The 26,845-nt window shown below is 36.6% G+C and overlaps 4 protein-coding genes and 1 pseudogene across 7 annotated transcripts; 1 reads left to right on the forward strand and 4 right to left on the reverse strand.

The window, feature by feature from the left end:
- Positions 1-9,611: 9,611 nt before the first annotated feature.
- Positions 9,612-12,109, reverse strand: LOC147945287 (uncharacterized; annotated as a pseudogene).
- Positions 12,110-12,592: 483 nt separating this feature from the next.
- LOC147945288 (uncharacterized) lies at positions 12,593-13,991 on the reverse strand. The gene is made up of 2 exons (XM_087509185.1): positions 13,533-13,991; positions 12,593-13,435 (listed from the first exon to the last, which is right to left on the reverse strand). Exons 1-2 carry the CDS (start codon positions 13,989-13,991, stop codon positions 12,593-12,595), a joined length of 1,302 nt encoding a protein of 433 aa, XP_087365311.1.
- Positions 13,992-18,296: 4,305 nt separating this feature from the next.
- On the reverse strand, positions 18,297-19,263 carry LOC147945289 (uncharacterized). The gene is made up of 4 exons (XM_087509186.1): positions 19,120-19,263; positions 18,847-19,011; positions 18,614-18,766; positions 18,297-18,522 (listed from the first exon to the last, which is right to left on the reverse strand). The coding sequence occupies exons 1-4, from the start codon at positions 19,261-19,263 to the stop codon at positions 18,364-18,366; spliced, it is 621 nt and encodes a 206-aa protein (XP_087365312.1). The 3' UTR covers positions 18,297-18,363.
- Positions 19,264-20,271: 1,008 nt separating this feature from the next.
- Positions 20,272-21,544, reverse strand: LOC104783502 (putative F-box protein At2g02030). Its single transcript, XM_087509610.1, has one exon. The coding sequence runs from the start codon at positions 21,526-21,528 to the stop codon at positions 20,272-20,274; it is 1,257 nt and encodes a 418-aa protein (XP_087365736.1). The 5' UTR covers positions 21,529-21,544.
- Positions 21,545-23,283: 1,739 nt separating this feature from the next.
- Positions 23,284-26,563, forward strand: LOC104779712 (GDSL esterase/lipase At2g03980). 4 transcript variants are annotated; one of them, XM_010504111.3, is made up of 6 exons: positions 23,284-23,510; positions 23,648-23,710; positions 24,702-25,044; positions 25,239-25,369; positions 25,470-25,700; positions 25,971-26,563. In XM_010504111.3, exons 1-6 carry the CDS (start codon positions 23,454-23,456, stop codon positions 26,436-26,438), a joined length of 1,293 nt encoding a protein of 430 aa, XP_010502413.1. In that variant the 5' UTR covers positions 23,284-23,453; the 3' UTR covers positions 26,439-26,563. The 4 variants fall into 4 exon arrangements, with proteins under 4 accessions (XP_010502413.1, XP_087365962.1, XP_087365963.1 ...); XM_087509836.1 differs by having other exon boundaries at positions 23,367-23,510; positions 24,738-25,044; XM_087509837.1 differs by lacking the exon at positions 23,284-23,510 and having other exon boundaries at positions 23,526-23,710.
- The last annotated feature ends 282 nt before the right edge of the window (positions 26,564-26,845 follow it).

Genomic DNA, 26,845 nt, shown 5'->3' on the forward strand with positions numbered 1-26,845 from the left:
ATCGAAACAGAGGTAAGCACTCTGGGTGAGTGAGTAACCGAGGAACACACACGGTGTAGAGCGAGGCTCAAGTTTGTTGGACAGATATGGGCGGAGCCAGGGATAGCACTCACAGCCAAACACTCGCAGTTTGTGATAATTTGGGTGAGTTTGAAACAGCTTGTGATACGGTGAGTCTCCGCCGAGGACATCAGTGGGCATTCGATTAATGAGGTAAACCGCCATAGCAAAAGCGTAAGGCCAGTAACTCTGAGGAACGGATGCATGACTGAGCATAGCAAGACCCGTCTCGACAATATGTCGATGTTTCCTCTCCGATATGCCACTGTGTTCAGGCGTATGAGGTGGTGTGGTGAAATGAGATATACCTTGGGACGATAGGAAGGTACGCAAGGCAATAAATTCACCACCATTATCAAAGTACAATGTTCTAATCCGCATCTGAAACCGATTCTCAACCAAAGCTTTAAAAGCAATGAAAACATCTTTGACTTGGGACTTGAGTTTTAATGGGTAGAGCCATGTATATCTGGTAAAATAATTAACCAAAACAAGATAATACTTGAAATTTTCAGAAGAAATGATTGGAGAGGACCAAACATCTGTATAAATGTATTCAAGTGGTTGAGTGGAGGAGATTGTGTTTGTAGAAAAAGGGAGTTTATGACTCTTATTGATAAGACAATCAGAACAAGATAATTGTTTTTGGAGAGATGAAGATAAAGGTAAAGAAAATTTAGAAACAAGAGTGTTTAAAACAGATAACGAAGGGGGCCCAAGTCGAAGATGCCAAGAGGAGAAGTCGGTTTTGGATGTCACAGACGCGGAGAAGACATTGATGGTATCACGGTCAACCGGCCACTCATACAATCCATTTTTAGTTCTGCCTTGGAGTAATCGGACCCCCGTGCTCAGATCCCTCACCTGAAAATAAGCAGGATAGAATTCCACAAAAACCTTATGAGCGTTACACAGACGATATACGGATATAAGATTCTTGCAAAGATCTGGAACATATAGAACATCTTTTAAAGCAAGAGAACGAGAGGGTGTAGGGAGTAAGGCGGAACCCGTATGCGTGATCTTTAAACCCGAGCCATCAGCAATCTGAACCTCTTCCCCACCGGAGTATGGCTGATGAAGTGCAAAGTTGGACAAATCAGAGGTAAGGTGGTGAGTGGCACCGCTATCCATCACCCAATTTGCCGAGTTGTACGAGGTAACAGCAGCAACGTTAGCATGTGGAGTACCATGCGAACCAGGAGACGAGGAGTAACCGCCACCAGTAGGTTGACAACCGCGAGAAGAGGCCGGTAACTGCAAGCACCACCATGCACTGTGAGCAAATACACCGCACAATTGACAGCGACCCTGATAACCTCTACCTTGACCACCACGTGAGAAGGAAGACGAAGTGCCCCGAGAAGTGGAGCGTTGATGCCGCGAGTTGTTGTTGGAATGACCATAGGACTTGTTGAAAGCAGCATTCGTCGTGACAAGCACCACAGAAGAGACGGATGCTTGAGATTGAAGCTTCAGCTCAAAGTTAATAAGCTTCTCATGAATCATCCCCATGGTGGGAGGAGTATCACGGCCCTCGATCTGATCAATGAGTGATTTACAATCCTCAGGAAGACCACCAAGGAGATACTCGACTTGTTCCTCATGTTCATAAGGTTTACCAAGTGTAGAGAGTTCCTCAAAACGAGAAACCAAACCTTGAACATATTCATCAATCGTGCGTGTACCTTTCCTCCACTGTTTGATCTGTTCCCGCAATTGTTTGATATGTCCCCATGATGGCTTTGCATATGTAGCAGAGAGAAGGCTCCAGATCTGGGCTGAAGAGGATGCCTTAGAGATGATGGGTTGAATCTCAACGGATATCGCACCAAGAAGACTAGCAACAAGAAGCTGATCTTGACGTTCCCAGAGTTGAAACGCCGGATTAGGAGCAGAGGTACCGGCAACAAGAACGGTCTTTTCCGGAGCAGCGGTAGTTCCATCAAGAAATCCTGCAAGATCATAACCAGCGAGTAATGCACGGACTTGGCGATTCCACATCAGAAAGTTGGAAGCAGTAAGCTTGGTAACGTTTGCCATGTTGATGTTATGAAGAGAATTTGGAGAAGTAGTGTTGATGACATCAGAGGAAGCCATGGTACAAGATCTAGAAAAGAAGGAGAAGAGGTAGAAGACGAGAGAGAGAAGAAGAGCGGCGAAAGAGAAAAAATTTTAGGTCTAGGATTCACTGCTCTGATACCATGTAAGGAAATGCTTGATAGTATTGATCTTTTTTTTTTTTTTGGCTCAACATCAACTATTCATTATCCAAGATAATACATCCAAATCAAAGGTACTTAACATTCCTCTCTAACGAACTGAACCAAATGCAATGAGTCGATCAAGTAAAACCCTGAATCAATAGCGGATCCAACGCTACCTAGCCCGAGAAACATTGCATTTTCCTACCACAGCGAGATTGATAACACACCACAACTCGGTGTGAAATCATCTCTTAAACCACCTAAAAAAAAAACTCTATGACACAAGAACAACTACTAGCACAAAAAGACCAAAACCTATACTGAAGAACAATTCAAATCCAAGCTATTAGAACCTCATGATCGGCGATTAGAACATGTTCCAACAGCATCAACACCCAGTGGCGCAAATCAGAAAAGCTTGGTATCTTCGGCTTTCATTGTTCCGGTCCTAAACCAAAAAACGGACCATACATCCGACTGAACCGACCAAGAGACGCAAAGCAAACAAGCAAGAGCAAAGGCATCTCCGAAATTATCTCGCAAATCCAGAATACTAATCAACTAAAGATAAGAAATTGGAGCCCAGATTAGCATAACTTCACCGCACGGTGCCTTCTCGGGTTTGCCACATCGCATTTGTCTTATTGTCTCACTTCTTAGTCGGACTGACACCGGAAAATTGAGGAAGCTGTCAAGAACTCCGACTTAAAGGAAATCCTCAAATCTCGGCCACCGACGTATACAGAATCCTCCCCAATAACCAGTAGACTCTAAGCCCGACTCAACCGATAATCTCCGGATAGACTGGGAACTCCGACAAAGAGGTTGGGTGTAGCAGGAGGACGCGACCCTAGACTCAGATCCGAACCCTGAAGCTATGAAGAAAGCCACCGCAACAGCTGTGAACCACCACCATCAGCCGCAACAGCTACGAAGAAAGCCACCCTGAGCAGCTGCGTACCACCACCATCGGCCGCCGGAAAGGAAACAAGCCGAGATCTCGCTCCAAAGCATCAACCGCCGCAACAGATGAGCAATTCCTCATTACCGCCGAAGAAGAAGAGATCGGGGGACCAAACTACTATTACAAGGAAAATAACACAAAGAAGAAGAGCAGAGCCCTCTCACACCGCCGGCGAAGCCCCGGTCGGCGGAGAGGCATGCCATATTCCAGCGGCGGCGGCTGGAGACTAGGGTTTTGGGCTGAATTCGTCAATTGTTGTTGTTGTAAAAGTAAAAGCTTAGCTTGCTTGATAGTATTGATCTTAAGGTTACAATATATATAGTCATACACATAAAGGTTTTGTACACTACTAATTACACATGTAGCCTTAGTAATAATTCTCTTCTCTATATTCTATTATGGTTTGAATTTTTTACTTGAATCATTAGCTTTTTGTACTATTTTTCTCTTTTAAACGAAATTTCTTGAATTAAAAAAATAGAATATACAGTTCATTGAGAATTTGAAAAACTCGTTAAAGAGTAGCTGATCTCAATGTATTTACTGCTTTCTTTTACTCTATTCCTCATAGATAACTAATTACATATACCACTCAATAGTCCATAGCACATATATATATAATTAAAAGATTTCTAAATAAAAATTTATTCTACCTTAATTGGCATTCGACCAAGGTACTATTGTCTTCTTCGTGTCTTTTGAATTCTCTCCCATTTTGATCAATACAATAAAAGTTGAACGTTTCTCATCTGATATTGACACCTAAGCTTTTTAAACTCTTCTAAGCATGACATATCATTAAAAACTTAATCCAATCAAATTATAACAATTAATACAACTAAGTCTTATGTTCCAATAAAAATCAATCTCTTTTACACGTTATTTTTTCAACTTCCTCCCGATCAAGGCTGTGCCGTTATGTCAATCCTTCTCAAATCAATGATTGAAGTTGAAGTGAAGAAGAATTCGATCAGAAGAACAGATCCAAAAACGTTTATATTAAAAATCCTTAGGGTGCGTTTAAGGTTATAAAAGATCTTGAAAAAATGGAGCTATAACGAATCCAGATGAAGGAATGATGGTTGGAGAAATACATTTGATTATATCTATACTTTCTGTGAGGATATCAAATTTAGCAAAGTTAATATTCGTTCCCACCGTGTTTAGTATTTTGATTAGGAAAAAAGATACTCAGCTACACGGAATATTGTTCAATACATGACCACACATCCCAACTTTAAAAATGTATTGCCAACTATACGAAGTATATGTATTGCATGGTCACATATACCAACTATATGATGATATGTGCTCAACTTCACAACCATCTTATTCCGGTACACCGTTCATCAGAATCTGGGGTTGACCAGTATTGACCGGCGTTGACCGATGTTGACCAATAAAAATATGCAATTTTTTTTTGTTCTTAATATTAGAAACCAAAAAAAAAATTTGTTGAATTATTTAGGAATCATTTATGGTGTTTTATAATGTAAAACTTATATGGATCCAAAATAAAAATATATTGTATATAAGTCCATTAATTTAGTCTTATGATAGTTATCTTTTTCAATTTCAAAACTTAACTAAAATTGAAATAAAAATCATTCATAAGATATTAAAACTTAAATTCAAACCAGATAATCTTGTTATAATAAATCAAAGAAGAAAACTATTTATTTTAACTTTCTTAATTTAAAAACATCAACTTCTTACTTAACTTATCTAAATATAAAATTAATATTATTTAATATTCTCAACCACAAAAAATATTTCTACAACAAAAATACTTAGAACCAAACCCAATACATATCAAAATCATTAGAATTATTAAAAAATGTTATATACTCACGGTTTTAGTTGGAAACGAGATTTTGTGGTTTTGGCGGAAAACAAGTTTTTGCGGTTTTGGCAGGAAAACAAGTTTTTACAGTTTTGGATAAAAACGAGATTTTGCGGTTTTGGCGAGAAAACTAGATCTTGCGGTTTTGAACAGAAAACGAGATTTTACGGTTTTGACGGGAAAAAGTGTTTTTGCGGTTTTGGAGGAAAAATGATATTTTACGGTATTGGCGGGAAAACAAGTTTTTTGCGGTTTTGGAGGAAAAATGAGATTTTGCGGTTTTGGCGAGAAAACGAGATTTTGCGTTTATGGCGGGAAAACAAAATTTTGCGTTTTTGGCGGGAAAACGTGATTTTGCGATTTTGGCATGAAAACGTAATTTTGCGGTTTTTGCGGGAAAATGAAATTTTGCGATTTTAGCGGAAAAACGAGATTTTGGGGTTTTGGAAGAAAAACGAGATTTTGCGTTTTTAGCGGGAAAACATGACTTTGCGGTTTTTGCTGAAAAATGTAATTTGCAGTTTTAGTGAGAAAACAAGATTTTGCGGATTGCTGGGTGAAGAATTAAGATTTTAGGGTTGTATATATATATATATATATATACATATTATCAACAAAAAGATTAGCTCAGATGAGCCAATTCGAAGGGAAATTGTTTACATTTGCATTTCTAGGAGTTTGAAAAAAAATCTCGTTTCCAATTAAGATTTTAGGGTTGTATGTATATTAGAATTGAGAAAAAAATATTTTCTAATTATTTAATTAAAATAGAGATATTTTGGACTTTTACCAATTATGGATGAGGTACTCATCCAAACTCTCCAAAAAAACTCATTCAAAAATTCAGCTTTTTTTGGATGAGTTTTCAAAACTCATCCAAATAGCTAATCTAGTTCATTTCTTAATTGTCACTAAACGAACAATAACATGCATCTGCGTCGAGATATTGCGTCTGGTTCACCAAACGAACAGCACCTCAATCAACAAGATGAAATATTCCAACCAAGGTAATGGGAGAACATCACCATCATCATACAATGTTAACGTCACAAGAAAAATATCAACAGATCCAACAGAAGAGTACCCAGCCTCAAATCTTGCACATATAAGGATAATTAATCCCAACTCAGTTTGAGGAACGAACCCATATCTATTTCGGATTCGGATTCTGATTTCATCAAGTAGATTGATTCTTCCATTGATTCCAGGATCAAAAACCCATTTTGAAACTCCATACCTTTGGGTAGGAGAATATTCACCGGTTGAAACCCGGAAATTCCACCGGCAGTGACCGAACACACCGGAAAAAAACTTTCTACAAAGAAAGATATCACAATTCCTTCGGATTGACATTATGTGAAAGGAGCGACAATGGAGATGAGATGAATCTCTCATATTGATTAGTGAAATCCTAACGATTTGATAGATAATCCAAATCAAGGATCGATCTGATGGGGTGACCATAGTCTGATTTGAAAATGACGGATTCACTTTCTGAAACACCGTTGTCGTGAAGAGGCAAGTTGCGTGGGTTTGATAATCTCGATTTGCCATATTTAGTTACTGAAAATTTAAAAACTGTGCGGTAATTAGGAGATGTAAAAGCTAAAGAGAACTAACAAGCTTTGAATAAAGAATAACTCTCTTTATTATGTTTAGAAACTAACTCAAAACTACACCAAAACTCTCAATCTCTCATACCTTTGATCACAACTCAATCAAAGATATTTATAGTCATAACACAACTTTGTTATTCCTATTTTGATAATGGAAAACTTCTCTTTTCCTAATCCTAATACAATTGGAACTATTCCTTTTAAGCCTATCTTGTCATTAACCAACTTGTTAATGATATCTTGGGCTTCAAGATACAATCTTCTAGAAGCTTACTCCAACATTCACCCCCTTAAGCTTCAAGTTCTTCTTGGTGAGGTCTCGAACACCAATGTAGCTCCTCATCTCTTTGAACTGAATCCTTGCTAGGGCTTTAGTGAGTATATCCGCTTTCTGCTCTTCTCCAGGAATAAACACCACTTTAATTTGACCATTTTCGACACACTCTCGAATGAAGTGGTATCGTTTGTGTATGTGCTTTGTTTTGCTGTAAAACAATGGGTTCTTGGAGAGTTCAATGGCGGATTTGTTGTCTATGTACATTTTCACATTCTTCGTACTATGTCCTGTAATCTCACTTAACAAATCCTGAAGCCAAATGGCTTGTTTTGCAGCTTCTGTTGCGGCCATGAACTCGGCCTCGCAGGAGGATAAAGCAACCGTTTGTTGCTTCTGCACACACCAAGTAATTGGTGATTCTCCAAAGTAGAACATGAACTTAGTAGTGCTCATTCTGTTGTCTAGGTCCACATTGTGGCTACTATCACAGTAGCCTACGATATCCTTCGATCCTCCTCGCTTGTGCACCAAACCATAAGCTAAAGTACCTTGCACATACCTTAAAATTTGTTTAAGAGCAACACCATGAGACTATCGCGGATCCTGCATATACCTGCTCACGACTCCAACTGAGAAAGCAAGATCGGGTCTAGTATGCAACAAGTACCGTAGGCACCCAATTCTCCGGCGATACAAAGTAGCATCTGCTACAGGCTTCTCCTTTTCTGCTTTGGACATTTTTAAACCAAACTCCATAGGTATATGGGTTAAGTTACACTCGTCCAAACCAGCCTCCTTTAGAATCCTTCTTGCATATCCCTCCTGTTTGAGCTCAATGCCGTTGTCATTCTGCAGGACTTCTATACCAAGGTAATAAGTGAGCTTACCAAGGTCTGTCATCTCAAACTTAGAAGACATAGAAGCTTTGAATTCCTGTATAATTGTCAATGAACTCCCAGTGATGAACAGATCATCAACATAAACAGCAACTACAAGAAGTCTTGATTCTTCTGACTTACGATACACAGTACTTTCCTTTGAACACTTCTTGAACTTTAAGCTCTTCAAAATCTGATCAAGCTTTGTGTTCCATGCTCGTGGTGCTTGTCGCAAACCGAATAAAGCTTTAGCAAGTTTGCAAACCTTATGTTCCTTTCCCTTCTTTTCAAAACCTTCGGGTTGAGACACATAAACTTCCTCGTTTAACTCTCCATGTAAAAACGCAGTTTTGACGTCGAGATGGTGGATCTCCCAGCCATGAGAAGCAGCAAGTCCCACAAGCAACTTAATTGTTTCAAGTCGAGCCACCGGAGCAAAGACTTCGTCAAAATCGATCCCTTCTTGTTGAGCATATCCTTTTGCTACTAAACGAGGTTTATACTTGCTGATCGATCCCTCTGCATTTCTTTTGATCTTAAAAACCCATTTAAGACCAATGACCTTCACTCCTCTTGGTTTTTCAACTAACGTCCAGGTCTTGTTCTTGTCAATAGAGCTGATTTCCTCTTGACACGCCTTTGTCCACACAATTAGCCCTTTTGCATCTTCATAGTTCAATGGTTCATCATTGATAGATAAAAGAAGTCTCTCACATTCAATATCTGCTAGAAGTGCATAATCATCTAGATAACTAGGACGCCTCACTTGTCTTTCTGATCGACGAAGTTGCGGTGGTTGAGTAACTGCCGCAGGTTGATTATCAAGTTCAAAATCATCTCCATCAGATTCGACTTGATCAGTGTCTTCTTCCTGTTCATCTTGCTCATCTTGTGCTCTGTTTTCGTGGTTGTTCTCTGTTTGATTGTTCACATATGGTCCTTGTCCATCATCTACGACTTCTCCCCAAGTCATACTGAACATTCCTGGCGCTCTGTCGATAACCTCATCAGCTCCCTTCCAAGTCCAACCATCCTTCTCATTGAAAACAACATCACGACTAACAACAATTCTTCTTGTTGTTGGATTATAAAGCCTATAAGCTTTAGTTCCTGGCTCAATCCCAAGATGAACTAGTGTTTGTGACCGGTCATCAAGCTTCTTCAAGTTCACCGGTTCAATTTTTGCATAAGCAAGACATCCAAACACTCAAATATGCTCTATACTCGGTTTTGTGTTTCGAAAACACTCATATGGAGTTTGATTCTTTAGAGCTCTTGTAGGTACTCTATTAAACAAATATGTTGAATGTCGAACTGCTTCTCCCCAGAAATAGTTTGGAACTCTCATAGCTTTTAAAATGCTCCTTGTCATCTCCATTAGCGTACGGTTCCTCCTTTCAACAACCCCGTTTTGTTGTGGAGTGTAGGGAGCTGTCAAGTGTCTTCTTATTCCATTTTTTTCACAAAAATCCTGAAAATCTCTTGAAGTAAACTCCCCACCTCTATCAGTACGTAGAGTAATGATCTGCTTATCATACTCCTTCTCGACAAGATTCTTAAAAGCTTTAAACTTCTCAAACACCTCACTCTTCTCCTTTAGCAATATGGTCCACATATATCGAGTGCAGTCATCAATTATCACGAACACATACATGTTTCGTGCTAGTGTAGCTGGTGATATAGGCAGTGGCGGATCTAGGAAAGAATTTTATCAGTGGCAACAACCATGTTTCACAAAACACATAATAACGTTTGAACAAAATATCTTATAAAAGTATCCTACGCTCACTCATAGTCTGAAATCTTTTAATCACCTTTTCATTAGTGACTGATCTAAATAAATCTTTCTCAATATAACATACTAAACAATCGCTTAAAAACTGATCTCCAATTCTGTTGCGTGATGATGTCTTCACTAGTTTCATTGTAGAGAAACACCTTTCCACACTTGCAGTAGCAACAGGCAAAGTTAAAACTAACTTAAGAAGTCTATAAACCAAAGGATGCGCAAGATGCTTTCGTGTTTCCACCATAAGACGAGAAAGCTCTCCAAGATTCTTCAAATTCTTGAATCTTATATCGGCGCGTATATTGTCGATGTAGATTCCGAGTTGTTGTTCAAGACATAAACGATCCCCAAAACTAAAGTCCTCTGGGTAAAATCCAGCCAATCTCATCAACTTCGCCTTGTCAAACTCATGAAACGAGTCAAGAGGACTTAAAGAAGCCATACAAATAAGTAGTTCAGTGTTTACCTCGGTAAAACGATCACTAAACTCCTGAAGTTGCATATCCAAAACAGTATAGAAACAATTAACCTTGTAATGATGCATAGTGGTTATGTTGGTTTTTTTTCATGGCTTCCTTGAATCAACAAAAGCTTCATCCATCTTGAGCACTTCAACATTATATTTCTCACAAAAATCAAAAACATTAATCATAAATGAATCCCATCCACCATCTCGTAGTTTTTGTAATTCTCGCTTAGTTGATTCAACCAGTGACATAGCATTCAAAATATCTTGATCCTTCCTTTGCAAAGCCATCGATAAATTCTCGGTCATCCCCAAGATGAGTAAAATTAGTTGCATATAGAACACACAATCAAATGTATGAAAGTACTTGAGAAGACCATATGCTTGACGTCTTTTTGAGTCATCAACTCCTTCATCTTGGATATACTCAAGAACTTCAATGATAGAAGGAAACAACTCAGCCATATGCAATAACGTTTTGTGATGAGAATTCCAACGAGTACTTCCAGGCCTTTGAAGAGAAAGCTCTTGATTCAATCATGTTCCAGTGCTAATGTCACCACTACTAATTCCCTCCTGCACTTTATTCCAATAACTTTCTCAAATCATATCCTTCCTCTTACAAGAAGCTCCAACCACATTCAACAGAGTGTTTTTTAGCAACTGTTGCAGAACTGTTTTCCCTAGCAACCAATGATCTAAGCCCATTGAACTCACCCTTCATATTACTTGCTCTGTCATAACCTTGTCCTCTAACCTTTGTCAAGCTTAACCCATATTTTGCAAATAAACCATCAATTGCAGACTTCAGAGATAAAGAAGATGTTTCTTTTAGATGAAGAACTCCAACAAATCTTTCTTTAATTGCTCCACTCTTATCAACAAATCGAAAAACAACAACCATTTGTTCCTTGTCAGAGATATCTGCAGACTCATCAACCAACAAAGCAAACACATCATGATCAATTTCTTCTATGATAGATTTCACAACTTCTTCTGCAAAAGAGTTTGCAATATCCTTTTGAATCACTGGAAAAATCATCTGGTTATTTTTTGGAGCATTCTCCAAAATAACCTTATGTGCACCATCATTTTCTTCTCCAGTGTATCTAATGAGCTCTAAAAAATTACCTCTATTAGCAGACTCTTTTGACTCATCATGACCACGAAAAGGTAACCCTTGTCTCAACAAGTACCTGGAAGCATCAATCGAAGCATTCAACCGGACGCGATACTCCTTTTTTACGACATCATCTTGCTTATGCAGAGCATGTACAATAGATTGAGCTTGATTCAACAAATCATCACATTTCCTAGCAGCAATCTTATGAAATGTGTTGGGTGTATCACCCACATGATCCCTTAGTGACTCAGGCTTATTCCACAGAGAAAACCCTTCTTCCACAAACGCATAATTGTTGCCTCTTTTCGGTATCTCATCTTTAAATAAATAACAACACAAGCAATAAGCTCTATTAGTCGATGTACTATACTCTAGCCAGGTGGAGTATTTACCAAACCAAGCTGAATTAAATCGCCTCAATGCAGTTCCAATTCTTTTTTGAAGAAAAATATGATCATAAGGTTGACATGGACCTCTAGTTAAGTACTTGCGCCTTACTTTATCTCTTTCATTTGGATGATAATCCAATATTCTTTTTCTTTGAGCAGGATCCCACGGCAAATCATCCAAATTATCATAAATATTTGAAGCAGAAGTTGGTTTGTAATATCGCTCCATTGTTTTATCTGCAAAACTCAACTGCTAAGCTATGTTTCTAAAATCAAAGTAGAAAAGGAAAGAGACTCAGACACCAGTAGAAATATAACAAAACATCTAATAAAAAAGGATCAACTTAAATTCTAGAAGCATAGAAGAAGCAAGAAAGATACCTGAATATGAGATTTTGCGTCTTTAATGGAAACGAACAAAACAAATCTTGGCTAAAAACAAAATCAGAAAGAAAAGAAGCTGAAAAGTCTCTCACGTTTTAGTTGTGTAATGGGGGAATGAGATAAACCAACTAAAACGAAATGGGCTTGTAGTATTCTTTTTGTCAACTAAATGGGATTCCAATTGTAACAAAATAAATTAGGCTTTCAATTCAACACAAAAAATCCAAATTTATGTATTGATAAGAAACGTGGGTATAAAAATGTTGGGGGCATTAAATATTTTTTTAGCAGGGGCAGAAATTAAAATGATAATAAATAACTCTTATTTCTGAAATTTTGACCGTGGCAGCTGCCCCTCTTTACCGTAACGTGGGTCCGCCCTTGGATATAGGTCCGCACAGGTCCGCATGTAGCAGCTCTAATGTTCTTGAAGACCGATATTGTGTTGCAGTGGGGAAAACGTGACGTGTTTGCTTACCAACAAGGCATGACTCGCATAGATGGTTTTCTTTTTCTATTTTAGGCATTCCATAAACCATTTCCTTATTTGACATACTCGAGATGGTCTTGAAACTGATGTGTCCTAGCCTCGCATGTCATCGCCATGTTTCTTCTTTGGATTTTGTGTGCAAATAAATTGGTTTACCAATCTTTAGATTGATTCTGTAGAGACGGTTTGGAGATCTTAGTACTCTAACTAAGAGTCTTCCACTTGGGTCATGAAGTGTCAGAAAGTTCTGTCTCATTCTGACATCGCAACCATGCTCTGTTGCTTGACCTAAGCTAAGGATGTTGCTTTTGAGCTCCGGAATATAGTATATGTCTCTTACTAATTGTTGCTCTCCAGTCTTACCTTCAAACAGGATTGATCCTTTCCCACTGATGTCAACACATGATCCATCGTCAGACCTTACTCTGCCTTTAATGTTTTCATTTAGCTCCGAGAAGAATGACTTAACACCGGTCATGTGATTGCTTGCGCCATTGTCAAAATACCAAGTTCCTTCTTCAACCTGTTCTTGCTCGAACTTCTTTGGTCTTAGATTCTCTTCATTGAGAAACACGATCTCATGCATGTATAGGGTTGCATCCGCTTCTACTATCTCTGTTTTGTTAACTTCTTGTTGATTTTGTTTTCTTTCAGGACAAGCAGAGGCGTAATGACCAGGTTTGTCACACAAAAAACAGATCAAAACTCTTTCCTTCTTTTCCTTAGTCTGATTCTGTTCGGCTTGATTTGAGGTGTGATCATGCTGATTGCTCTTTCCTCTGCCTCGGCCTATGTTTCCTCTTCCTCCTCGTCCACGACCTCGTCCTCTTGAGTTCCCATAGTTTGGTTGATCAGTTCTCGATCGCATACATGAGTTTATCTTGTGTTTCGCCTTGCTTGTCGTTACTAAGAGTCCTTTCTTCGTAAACTTTGAGCCTCCCGACGATGTCTTCATACCCAATTGCATTAAGATCAAGAACCTGTTCCAAGGAAGCTACAATCTGTATGTATTTATTCCTTGGAAGACTGCTCAGGAACTTTTTTACCAAACGTGATTCATCTATTGGGACTCCTAGCGAAGTTGCTTTTGACGAGAGTTGGGATAACTTGTTGGCAAAGTCATCAATTGTGTCTGAATCCATCATCTTTAACTTCTCGAAATCAGACATAAGGGTTTGTAGTCGCGCCTCCTTGACACAATCTGCTCCTAGGTTCCAGTTTTTGATCAGATTCAGAATATCTCTTGGAGTTTTCTGATCACCAACCTGAAGAATGAGGGATTCAGGTATAGATTGAAAGATCCATGCCGTTGCGATGTCGTTCTTGTCAGCATCGGTTGAACCTGGTTCAATTGTCTCCCAAACCTTCTGTACGCGCAGCATAATCCTCATTCGCATAGCCCACACGGTATAATTTGTGGTAGTTAACATCGGACATTGTAGCGATGAGGGAACGCCCTCCTTGCATGTTTTGTCAGCTGCAATAATTGCTTCACCGTCTGCCATGGCTCGGCCGATGAACAAGTTTTAAGGATCATCTTTCCTTAAAGCTCTGATACCAAATAAAGAGAACTAACAAGCTTTGAATAAAGAATAACTCTCTTTATTATGTTTAGAAACTAACTCAAAACTAAACACCAAAGCTCTCAATCTTTCGTACCTTTGATCACAACTCAATCAAAGATATTTATAGTCATAACACAACTTTGTTATTCCTATTTTGATAATGGAAAACTTCTCTTTTCCTAATCCTAATACAATTGGAACTTTTCCTTTTAAGTCTATCTTGTCATTAACCAACTTGTTAATGATATCTTGGGCTTCAAGATACAATCTTCTAGAAGCTTACTCCAACAAAAGCAACTGTACAAAGAAAACAACGATGGCCGACGTCGGAGAAGCCGATGCCGACCGGAAAAAGTAGAGAAGGAAGGTTTTGCTTGAAACGGTGTCTTTAGAAAATCGCCTATAGCGAGAGAGGAAAACCGTTCTCAATTTTTACTGCTCTTGAAAGAGGAAAACCCATCACATGAAGCTTGTATATGGAATTTCAGTATAAGACGTTCACCTCATGTATTGTTTTAAAAAATGAGAGGCATATATCTGTTTGGTTTAGTTATAGTTTTAAACAATATGATTTATATTACAACTTATATGTATTATTTTAAAAAAAGTTCTGAAAAAAACCCCGCGGCGCCCGCGGGTGTCAACCTAGTATTTTATAATAATTAAAAACAGTCTCCTAAGGACACTGGAATTAGCTAGGAATGATTGTTTCGTTTCAAATTATAAGATTGTACCCAAAACAAATACATACTCAGTTTAAGGTAGTGAAGGGAGAAAGGAAAATGGCAAAAATCAACCCATACTATTTGTGAAACGCTTTTTCATATCCAAACTATGGTACCATGCAATTATCAATTTGAACAAACAAAAATTTCAAATTTTCTACCTAAACTGTATAAAATTAGCCGATTTCAACATGTTCGTAGACAGTGTTATTTAGTCATTTAACGGTGCTGAGTCAGATGCCAACAAAATTATCACATGGCATCTGGACATCAAAACGACGTCGTTTTGATAGTTTAAATAAAATAAAAAATTGCTACTACAAGGATTCAAACCCGCGTTCCCCTAGCCCAACATTTTTACCCCGTAACCACACGGATAAATTGATTTCTTTGGGATTGATTAACAACGACGTAATATATTGTCTATAGCGCGAGAGAATATTCACCTTTATAAATAAGATTTGTAGTAGAAATTGGAATATATGTAAAATATTATTGAAGATTGCATTTGTAAAAAACACACTCATAAGTTCATAATGTATGTTTTGATAGACCAATCTATAAAAAATTGTATTCGTCTGAAAGTATACATTGATAATAATATGCATTTATAGTGTATATGTGACTTAATGATTAATTCATTTTGGTCTGTGTATAGGTAAATCTAAACTGTAAATAAGAAACAGAGGCCATAACGTTGTGTTGGATTTATTGAGAATGTATTCAATTGAAAAGGTTAGTCACTTCATATTTGAAAAGGTTTTGTCCCGATTAAACTTATCACATTTTTTTTACTATATTTTAATGTAGTTATTTTTACGGATAACAAAAACAAATCTGATCATTTTTTTTCTAAACCTAATTAAAAACAAATTAATATCATTCCTACAAAAAAAGGAAGTTCACAAACCTATTATCAAACTTAGTTTTTGAAATTCACTTCGCACTTATGTGTGGGTCGATCACTAGTATACTACTCCTTCTGTCCCACAAAGATTGATGTTTTGGGATATTTTTTTGTCCCACAAAAATTGATGTTTTTTAAATTTTAAGAAGTAATCATTGAAAATATTTAAAACATTGAATTGTTATTGGTTTAATATTAAATAATATCTCTTTAGTCAATGAAAAAAATATATTTAAACTCAGTAATCATTGTTTTCTTAAAATGTGTAAAAGCTTATAAACATCAATCTTTTAGGAACAGAGGGAATATAATTTAGGGGTGGAAAAACCGTAATTCGAAAAACCGAACCGAAACAAACCAAACCAAAATAAATGGTTTGGTTTGGTTATATTTTAGTCTAAAAATCCATTTGGTTGTCATATTTATTATCCAAATGGTTTAGGTTTGGTTTGGTTACAAACCATAAAACAGAATGGTTTTATTGGTTTTTGATGAATATTTGGAATACATATATAAGTATGCATGCAGTTTATACTGTAATTAATAATGTCTTTAAGGATTTTTAAAAAAAATAGATTTATAATTATTAGAATTATTTTCTTTAGATTTACTTTTAAAATTATTTGGAAGCTTTCCGTTTCCGAAACTAGAGATTTAGATTATATTATTTTAGGTTATGCATAACTCATTGTACTGTTATATTATTTCTATTTTTGTTTGTTTTTATGCAACAAATGTAACTTTTTTTTTTGTAAAATATGGAATAACCTAATAAAACCGTAACCAAACCGAAATTAAATCGAATCGAGATACATATGGTTTTTTATATGGTTTTATTTTTTATAAACCTAAAAAAATCGTAAACCAAAAAAACCGAACCGTATCCAAACCGACATACATGTGGTTTTTATATGGTTTTAATTTTATAAAGTAAGAAAAAACCGAACCGAAACCAAATGGAAAAACCGAACATCCACCTCTATAATATATTTGTATGTCTGCAGTGGTGGACCCAGGAAATTTTTTAACAACATTTTAGTGTGGTATTGGAGAATCAAACTCGGGTTTGGGGTGTCACACATAGAGGGGAAAACCAACTTGGCTGCGGAAACTTCAAGAGTTTACATGCATAACTACCTATTTCAATATTTTACCCAGGTCAATTGACCCACCCAGGTTAATTGACCCACCCATTTCCTATGTAGGTCCGCCGTTGTACGTGTGCAGTGTGAAATCCACGTAAATAAGTAATCTTTCTATGATCTCACTTTTTTTCTCCAATATCTTGTTGTACCGAAAGTCTAAAACAAAATCAAAACCAAAGACGTACTCGTGAGCTCATTAGAACTCGTTAAATCTAGTGTTGTATTTCTGTTTTAGCTATCTTGTCTCGTCTTTGTTAGATTTCTCCGGTGAGATGTAGTTAAAATGGGAGGTAGAGGGCTGTGGTGCTGTTGTTGGCGTCGAGTCTTGTAGGTTTGCGGTGGAAGAGATTGTCTGGGAAATAGAACCTTGCCATATCTGTTTTCAGCTTCTAGTTAGGATTCTACAATGCGGTTCTTAGCGTTTATAAACCTTGCATAATGATAAGGTGTTGATGTCGTTAATGTTATTACAAAACCAAACTGTTAGAATAGATTTGACTTAATCCATATCTGTACAGTTGTATATGATATATTTGGTAGTTAGGATACTCTTGTAAACCTTATATATATGACGTATCAATATCACAGACTCCTTACGGAGATTACATACAATCTTACACAAACTACAAACTAGTTTGTATGTTCCGATGACGTAGTCTACTAGTCTTTTCCAACTCCTGGGTGAGAGAACTCTACCTTTTTGTTGTCTACAGAATGATCTAGCTGAATCCTGGCAAGAGAGAGCGTCTGGAACCATCTCTTAGCTGGTTTATTATGCTGATTGGTCTTGTCATGTCTGTATGACCATAGAAGCAACCTAAACCACCGTAAACTACCACCAGCTTCTCTTCATGTTTACCACTAGTATGATCTTCCTCTTATTCTTCCACTAAACAAGTCGAAGACCACTCCAACTTCATCGTCTTTGGAGCATTTTTTACCTCATACCAGTCACCACCATCATTAAAGACAGAGATATTCGGGTTCCTTGGTTTACTGATGCAACATGTATCTCTCCCGGTAAACCTCGACGCTGTCATACTCCTACTCCCCCACTGTTTAGAGACCTCAACATGTATATTGGCTTCTCCTACTTACGAATTTCAGTTAAACTCTATTTTCTTTTGGAACACGTTTCAGTAATTTTGCCTTTTTTTAATTTTGTTGTATCATCGGTTTTGTCACACTAAACCACAATCGTTTATTTTCTCATTTCATACGGTTCAACATAGAATTACACAATTTCTAACAACAAAAATAAAAATCAAACAAGACGATTTACATTTTTGTTATACAAATCTATTCCTGATTTGTTATAATCTTTATGGTCATGTGGACAGATATATTCTAGCGTTGAAAGTAATTCTAATCCTTATCCCTCTCTTCTTGAAGGTGGAAATGCCGACACTTGAGGAAGTGAAGGAATTGTTAGAGTAAGTTGATCTCAGACTCGGTTTAATGAGAAAAATGCTAGATATATAGTATAGTTATATCGCTAGAAATGGAGACGTTAATGCTTCAAAGATGCGGTAGAGCTACTTTACGTACAATAATATATGTACAATCTTAGAACTCACCAGATCTCCATCAAAGGCAAGCACTCGTTTCACATAAAAGCGGACGTTTTTAACTTTCGACTTGATTACATCCTCCATCCCCGGGATAAATAAGATTGTCCTGAACTCAATCTCACCCTATTACAAATAATCATCTTCGAGTCAAAAGAAAATACATGGTGATTATACATGTAAGTAACTAAAAGGTATAAAGCAAACACTACAACACCTCTGTTGTGAAGTCTTTGTAAGCAATGGGATCTACAAAATCCGTGAAGGCGTTCTTATAAAACTTGCTGTACTCCTCATCTTCATAAGACATGAATTTCTTAAACGCCTGCTTTTCTTTTTCATCGTTTGACGTTCTTTTAACCATAGATTTCTGTGTAATGTAAATTGAGTTTTGTCACACTAGCTACTAAAAGTAAACTTCACCAAACTTGGAAAAAGATATAGTAGTACCTTCATTATAGAATTCAAAGGTTTGAAACGATTCTGTTTCATCTCGGTGAGATGACGTCTGATGCAATGGACGGGACGCCTCAATTGAGTTGAAACTTGAGAAGCATGGGTTTCAAATAAACTCTGTAATTTCCATAATTTTTTATCATCCTCCATGTTCCAAACCTAACAAGGTAAAAAGCAGAAAGAGAAAAAGAAAGAGATAGAGAAAGAGATGTCAAGATAAAAGAAACAGACTCCAAGAAAGTGCAGAAGAGAGAAACAGAGTTATACCTTGTTCTCCATCTCTATAAGCTTCTTTTCGCATGATGTAGCATCGAACTTTCCACCTAGAGAAATCGAACTAGCAAAATGTATTGAGTTTCCGCCATTAATTGCTTCAAGCAGCTTCTCTTCATCTTCCCTATGCCACGCCATTTTCTTGTTTTTTCTCTTTAGTTGTTTCTGGTTTAATCTGGTTTCATTGAAACGACGAGTATTTATACTAATTACTGTATTACAGAAAAAAAAAAAAAAAAAAAAAAGAGAGGGTGTAATAATAATGAAAAAAAGTTATAACGGTTATGGAAAAGAAAATAAAAATAAAGGGATTAAAGTGTAATTTTACCAATTCTTTGTTTTTCTCCGACGGAGAATCATAAATTCTCCGAAACCCTAATCCAAATTCGAGATTCCGATCGAAGAGACGGAGTAGATTGGATGGATCAGCGGTTTCGAAGAGAAGAGAGTCTCGACGAGGAGGCAGGAGCAACCCGGTCGAAGAGAGAATAGTCTCGACGGAGGAAACTGGAGCAGAACGGAGAGAGCCTTGTGAGGATCAACATTAAGGTCCTGAAGACGAATAAACTTCTCTCGGAAGCGAATTCCAGTACCGGAATTTTCTCCGGCGATGCATTTAGCTCCCACGGTGGAGAAACACGGCGGTGGAGAGAACCAGAACCGTACGATCATCGTCGGAGAAGGAAGTGGCCCTACTTTGACAAAACGTCGTCGTTGACACGAGACTAAACGATCGACAAAGGGTATAACGGTATTTTGATAAAAAAAAAAAGGGTAAAACGGTAGTGTTACGCATGTAACATACTTCAAATGACATTACGACGTCGTCGTTATATATATTGTTTATATAATTAATTAATCTAAACTAGAATATAGATAATTATTTTACTTATGTAAACATGAGAGCATAAATTAATAAAAATATGTATCTTATTAAATAAACTCTTCACATGGTCATCTAACCATATAATGTATATCATATATGTATAAACCATAAGGTCTATCAAATATCACAATATACGAATTTAAATTAAATAATAAATTTATTGGTTAGGACTTGCAGCTAAAACCATGTATTGGATTGGAGCACAAGAAAGCGGATAGCATTACACAAATAGTTTTTTTTTCTAAAATCTTGAAATTAATTTACAAGGGAGAGGCTAAACTTGGGAAATAAGGAAGAACGATACTGTCATTAGGCGGAGAATTATGAGAATAAGAAAAGATGCGATAGCGAATAGAAGTAGGGTTTAGGGGTTGATGAACTAGAAGAAGGTTTCCAGAACAGGGTCTTGAGAGCATCACCTTGTCACCGTTCTTGGAAAGTGCCATTACTTCGAGGAGCAAAGAATATTGAGAATCAAACCTAGTGGAAGTAATCTCGTTCAAGTCAAAGGTGAACATCTTGCCCACTATCGATAATGTCCCTCCTGTGTTGTGGTTAGTGAGCTTCCAGACGTGTTGCAAGCCATCTCCATTTGTCTCTGAAATCCACACAAGACGACGCTCATCATCCACGCTCTCCATATGCACATCAACAGATGATGATGATGATGCCTCAATAATGGGGTTTGGAACTATTCGAAACACCTCCATGTGAAGATCAAAAGCAACCAACTTGGTCTTCTCTTGGCAGAACCAATAAAGCCATCCGTTTGTAAAATTTGGTGCTTGTTCCTGCTCTATCCGATTAGGAGGAGGAGGTGGAGTCACCGGCCTCCATAGCTTAGCACCGAAATCAAAAACCTCGCATGATGAGGTCTTGTTAATGTTTTGCAACCAGACTACTTTGTATGTTCCTGTGACGTAGTCTTTTCCAAATCCTGGGCGGTCTTTTCCAAATCCTGAGCGAGGGAAATCTACTTTGTTGTTGTCTGGAGAATGTTCTATCTGAATCTTGGCAAGAGGGAGTGTCCAAGACCATCTTGTAGCTGGGTTTATCAGCTTAATTGGTCGTATGAAGTCCGTACCGCTACATAAGCAGAAAATACCATCCAGACTCTCGGAAACTAGCAAGATTCTCTCTTCGTGCTCATTACTAATATGATATTCTTCTTCTTCTTCGACCAGACAAGTCGAAGACCATTCCAAACTCATCGTCTTTAGGGCAAAGTTTAGCATAAACCAGCTTTTATCTTCATAGAGACAGAGAAATTTGGGTTCCTTGGTTTTCTGATGCATTGAGTATCTCTCTTTCAAAGACCTTGACGTTATCATACGTCTCCACTGTTTAGAGACGGTTTGGAATCTAATCAGAGTTTTCACGGGAAGCCTCACCATAATTTCTTCTAATATATCGTTGTTGAGTATTTCATTCACCTCTCTTCGTCTTTTCTTGCTTTCTCTTTCAGCTCCCTTCCATGATGCATCATCTCTCCTCTTCTTATTCAGACTTTGAAACATTGTCTCTTCACTTCTTCTTGTTACTTTCTCTATAGAAGACGAAGCAATCTTGCCCTTTTCATTGCTCCTCTTCTCCTCCTCCATTGGTGAATGGATCAGTTATCTCTGTGTCTACGTACGTGGGCTTTCGACAAAGTACTATTGCTTCCTATTTTTTTTTGACGATAAACTATTGCGTCCTATTTATAAAAACGTTTTTCGAGTTTTGGCCCTTTTTTTAATTATTTAAAAAAGGAAGATTTGCTGTTATCTCCAAATCTCACTTTTATTTGAATAAGGATTTCGATATACATTTAGGCTTATTTTGCGAAATTACGTACGATGAAGACAGCATGAGTTTGTCAATTACAAACACGATGCTTCTTAGATCTACGTGACGTGGATATAATACGGACCAAGTGAAGTGCCACGTGGAAAAATATTATAATTAAAAGTGTGGAACATGAACGGCATCAAATCTAGTTTGTTCTCTAATCGGTTGTTTCTGCTTTTAATTGGATGGATAACTTCGTATATATTGATACGTTCGTATACTATTAGGATAAGGAATCAAAGTTCTGGTGTGTTATTGTTTAGGAGCCTATAGTTTAGGTGTTTGAGTTTATCTTAAATTATGACGACTGTACGTTTTTGTATAAAATTGGGGATAAGTTCGTAATAATGTGATACGTTTGTATATCTATTAGGATTAATGACTTAGTTCTGTTGTGATTACATTTTTTACGGTTTTTTTTTTTCCTTTTTCTGCTTATTTTCTGATAAGTTTTTAGTTAAAATTATATAGGATAATTGGGAAACAAGGCGTAATCAATAAAGAGAAACCGTAGTAAGACCTGAAGTTAAAAAATGTTATTTGTTCCCGAATACATCCCGTTTCGATATCCAAAATAGACCCAACTAAATCGTACAACCAAGTCAAGCCATCGGTTATGTGATTATAGCTAAACAAAAGAGAAATTAAACAATATGCAAAAAGGTTAAGAGTATTGCAGAAGATATCACTATAAACGATGTATGAGATTATTGTTTACATGAGTTATGGATGGAAGGTGGATTATGTGAAAACACTTGACAATAATCAAAGAGAGAAACTTTTTGGACTAGGTTTATGGAGGTTGCATGCATGGTTTGACAAGGAAGTGGAGATAATTGTGACCATGTCAAATCTCATGGGTTTATCGGGTTGACCGGGTCTTTGCAGTGGTTTGGAAGAAGTTGCCTAAGACTTTTCTTTTTTAAGGGTCAATATAAGACCTTACACGAATAAACGTCAATCGATTGGGCCGAGTATGCATTAAAGCTATAAACGGCGAAAGAAAAAGTTCGGTCTTGCGTTATAATGCAGAGCTTCTCTGTCTATATATAAAAATTGTATATAGATGTAAAATCGGATTAGCACTTTGGCATCCAAACAATCAAAAATTAAATATAAATGTTTTAAGAATATCTTGATTCATTCATTGAGTACTAGAAATGATGACCATTGACCAGTCGATCTAATGTAGTTGCATGCATTATATGGAACTACAGTGAATAGTTTCACGGGCGAATTACACGACGGCAGGTTTCTCTACAGCAACACAAATCTACCGACAATTTCACATGCATTACATTTATGATAGGCAATTCTTTTTGTTACACAAAATCACGACGGGCGATTCTTTTTAAAAATTTTAATGGAAAATTTTAACAAATTTTGCATCAAAATACTACAAAAAGTCTTAAATAAATTCCAAATTTGATATGCAAGTCTTTAAACATTTTGAGTTTTTGGTCAAGAGGTTCAAATTTTTTTTATATGTCCAAACAAGAGTTGCTTGATTTATTCAATTATGTTTTTTTTAAACCATTGTCCTCTCAAACTCATTTATTACTCTTAAATCATTTAATGCTATATTTAGCTTTATCTTTTTTTCTTTCTTTTTATGCATCTCCATCAAAGATTTTGGCTAGCTTCTTCATTTTCTTTCTTTGTTCCATCGGTACTTCCTTATACTTTCTTGTTTTCATTTTCGAAATTTCTTTGTTCTTAGTGTTTTTCTTACATCACATTTCTTTTACTAAATACTTTCATGATTCATCATTGTTGTTCATCTACTGCTCTCATTTCCTCACGCAGCTCCTAATCCAACACAAGTGCTTTGTCTTGGACTCTCTTATTTCTACGGGTTCTTGCGATAAGGTAAACATTACTGATTATATTGCTTACAATTCATAAATCTCCCTAAGATTTAATTAGGATTATTAATGGATTATGAAAAGCTTAATCAATATAGAGGGAAGTAAGTGGGAAGTCAAAAGTTTGTCTAGTTGATGAAAAGTAAATCACATTTAATGTATCACCCATGAAACTACATAACATAACTATATCTCAAATTGACTTTTCTTGTTGACATTTAAATTTTACATCATTAGACAGCGGCAAAGAATTAATATTAAATGACCATTAGACCATTTTATTATAGCCCCCCCCCCCCCCCCCCCCCCCCCCGTGAACATTCATATCTCAAATAGATAAGAAGCATTGAATAACTACCACATATAAAAAAGAATGTATAGCTAAGTACGCAAACTGATAAAACTATACAACACTCCATTTCTTATTTGTTTGTTTAGATAACGTGAAAATCGTATCCTAAATTTCTTCAATCTGTGTTTTCTAGTAAATGCAAAGAAACCTTTCAGGGGATATATTTTCAAGGTATAAGATTACTTTCACGACTATTTTCATAATCTATACTTTCTTGTCTTGGGGAAGTAATTTAAAGATATCCATTATATTTTATAGATTTGAAAATGCCATTTGAAAAAACGAATATGTGTTTTTTTTTAAAACAGAAAATTCACCAATGGTCATATTATCCAAGTTGTTATTTATGGACAATAGAGTTAACTATTTTTATTACTCATCTCTCGAACAACGACTATTTAGATTTTAGGATTTTAGTAAAGAATTACAACGCAATGTTGGGTAACAAACTACTAAAATAAACTCCTAAACACTTTCTTTATACAAAAAGCGTTGTCAATTTTTTTTTTTATAGGTTAGGTTACAATGATTAGTTTTTTCTGCATGGGGTATTATTAGTATTTCCGTATGTGTGAAAGCTGTATGATGCTTTGCAAATCGATTATAATTGACTTTTCCATCACCGTGATTTTTCAATTCGCAGGGTAGCTTCTTCATTTCTCTTTTTTTCTCTAAACAGGAAAAACATAGAGAAAAAAAGAGAATGGGGTTCCCTTCGTTTCCAAACTCATGCTTTCTCTTGATTCTCCTCTGTCTTGTCAACATTTCCACCATTAGCTCAACGGAACCATTGAAACAAGAAGCAGTGCTTTTTGGAGGGAACTTCCCGGCTTTGTATGTTATTGGAGATTCATTGGTAGATGCAGGAAACAATAACAATCTTGAGACGAGTGTCAAATCGAATTATCCACCTTATGGCTCTGATTTTGAAGGTGGCAAAGCCACCGGACGTTTTAGCAATGGCAAAACAATTGCTGATTACATTGGTAAGACCAAAATTAATTATATTTCTAACTTTAATTTATGTTCTATGTCGTGTGATATTAATATATGAGAACATGATGATATTGTAATAGAGTTTGTTTATATACTTTTCTTATGAATGTTTAAAAATAACTAAATTTAAATTAAGTTATTGAAAGTTCTCACTGTTGTCTTGTTATGTTTTTATTTGATTCAGCTATGTATTACGGGCTTCCTCTGGTTCCTGCTTATATGGGATTATCTGAAGAACAAAAGAATAATATCTCAACTGGTATTAACTATGCTTCTGCTAGCTGTGGGATTCTTTTTAACACAGGAAAGAGAGTGGTAAGTCTATAAGTAATATTCTACACAAAAAAACAAAGACTTTGCCATTTCCGTTTCGGAAAATACCTAATGGGTTTTATTTGTTTCTTTGTATGAACAGGGACAATGTCTCTCGTTAAGTGTCCAAGTCGATCTATTCCAGGAGACTATCGAGAAGAATCTGAAGACGAAGTTCAAGAACCCATCAGAGCTCAGTGAACACTTGGCTCAATCGTTGTTTATGATCGCGATTGGGGTTAACGATTATGCATCCATTTTTAGAAAGACACCCAATTTTAATGCGACTGAGTTTGCAGACAAGCTTCTTCAAGAGTACTTGATACAAATAGAGGTAAAAGAGTTTTCATTTTTTTTTCTTTGCTCACCACAATATTTTTTATGTTGGTAATAACGTTTAATCGAATGCTTGTTAAATGCTAAAAGAATTATTTGTATAAAAGTAAATATATAAGCTACGCTAACAATCATAATGGGAAAAACCTAAGGAAAAAATATGATTGAATGCTTCTAATTTTATCGATTATAGTCTCAGTATATTGTAATGTTAATCATGACATTTTACTTAAGATTTTGGGTTTTTTTTTTTTTTTTTTTTTTACAGAGATTGCACACGCTAGGAGCAAAAAAGTTCTTCATCAACAACGTTAAACCATTAGGATGTTACCCAAATATGATAGTTACGTCCGAGCCACGTGGAAGCTGCAACGAACCATTAAACCTTGCCATTGGCCTTTTCAACACTAAGCTCAGAAACAGCCTGTCTCAGATGAAGCAAAAATTCAACGACACGGCCTTTTTATACTCCGATTACTACAACTACATGTTAGGCCTAAGAGGAGGAACTTCAAGCAATCAAGCTGGTTCGAGTCCATTGAACTCGACAGCCCCATGTTGTCCTGAAGTTTATGATGGAGCTCCAACCACAACTTGCTGGCCCAGTTCGATCGCGTGTAAGGAACCAGACACTCATATTTTCTTTGACCCGTTTCATCCCACTCAATTGGCGAATTACAAGTACTCGATTGCGTGTTTCAACGAGAGAAGTATCTGCCATGTTGTGAATAATTAAGTCATTTTACTTTTGTGAGCAACAATCTTTTTTTTTTTCAAAGACATCAATTTAGTTGTTGTTTCTTTCCTTCATCACCAGATCTTTCTATAAAAAAATTCCGATATAAACTTTTACATTTTCCACTTTGGCATACTCAGGGTTTAATCGCTCCATTTCTTTTTTTGGTTGTTCTGTCGTATTTTCTTATTCCATACTCTTCCTTTATATCAGAAAAAAAATCCTCACAAGTGTAAATTTAAAGCTAAATAAATAACTGGAAACAATGATAAAAAATGCATTTGACTAGTTTGTTCCATGTCTCTACCCGAAACATCTTCATGGTGCGATTTCATGGTGCCCCTCTAAGGCTCTAACGGGACGAAATTAGAAAACCTGACCATCCCTAAATATATTAGCCGAACCAA

Source organism: Camelina sativa, chromosome 4 (genome assembly GCF_030686135.1).
Source record: "Camelina sativa cultivar CO46 ecotype springtype chromosome 4, ASM3068613v1".
NCBI lineage: Eukaryota > Viridiplantae > Streptophyta > Magnoliopsida > Brassicales > Brassicaceae > Camelina > Camelina sativa.

Excerpts from the sequence above, each read along its gene's own strand:
- LOC104779712 (XM_010504111.3), top strand. The coding sequence starts at position 23,454 with ATGCATCTCCATCAAAGATTTTGGCTAGCTTCTTCATTTTCTTTCTTT. Across the intron at positions 25,045-25,238 it reads AACAATTGCTGATTACATTG|CTATGTATTACGGGCTTCCT; the intron begins GTAAGACCAAAA and ends TATTTGATTCAG. Across the intron at positions 25,370-25,469 it reads TTAACACAGGAAAGAGAGTG|GGACAATGTCTCTCGTTAAG; the intron begins GTAAGTCTATAA and ends TTGTATGAACAG.
- LOC147945288 (XM_087509185.1), bottom strand. The coding sequence starts at position 13,991 with ATGGCAGACGGTGAAGCAATTATTGCAGCTGACAAAACATGCAAGGAG. Across the intron at positions 13,436-13,532 it reads CAATAGATGAATCACGTTTG|ACATCGTCGGGAGGCTCAAA; the intron begins GTAAAAAAGTTC and ends TTGGGTATGAAG.
- LOC104783502 (XM_087509610.1), bottom strand. The coding sequence starts at position 21,528 with ATGTTTCAAAGTCTGAATAAGAAGAGGAGAGATGATGCATCATGGAAG.
- LOC147945289 (XM_087509186.1), bottom strand. The coding sequence starts at position 19,263 with ATGGCGTGGCATAGGGAAGATGAAGAGAAGCTGCTTGAAGCAATTAAT. Across the intron at positions 19,012-19,119 it reads TTATAGAGATGGAGAACAAG|GTTTGGAACATGGAGGATGA; the intron begins GTATAACTCTGT and ends TTACCTTGTTAG. Across the intron at positions 18,767-18,846 it reads CTTTGAATTCTATAATGAAG|AAATCTATGGTTAAAAGAAC; the intron begins GTACTACTATAT and ends TACATTACACAG.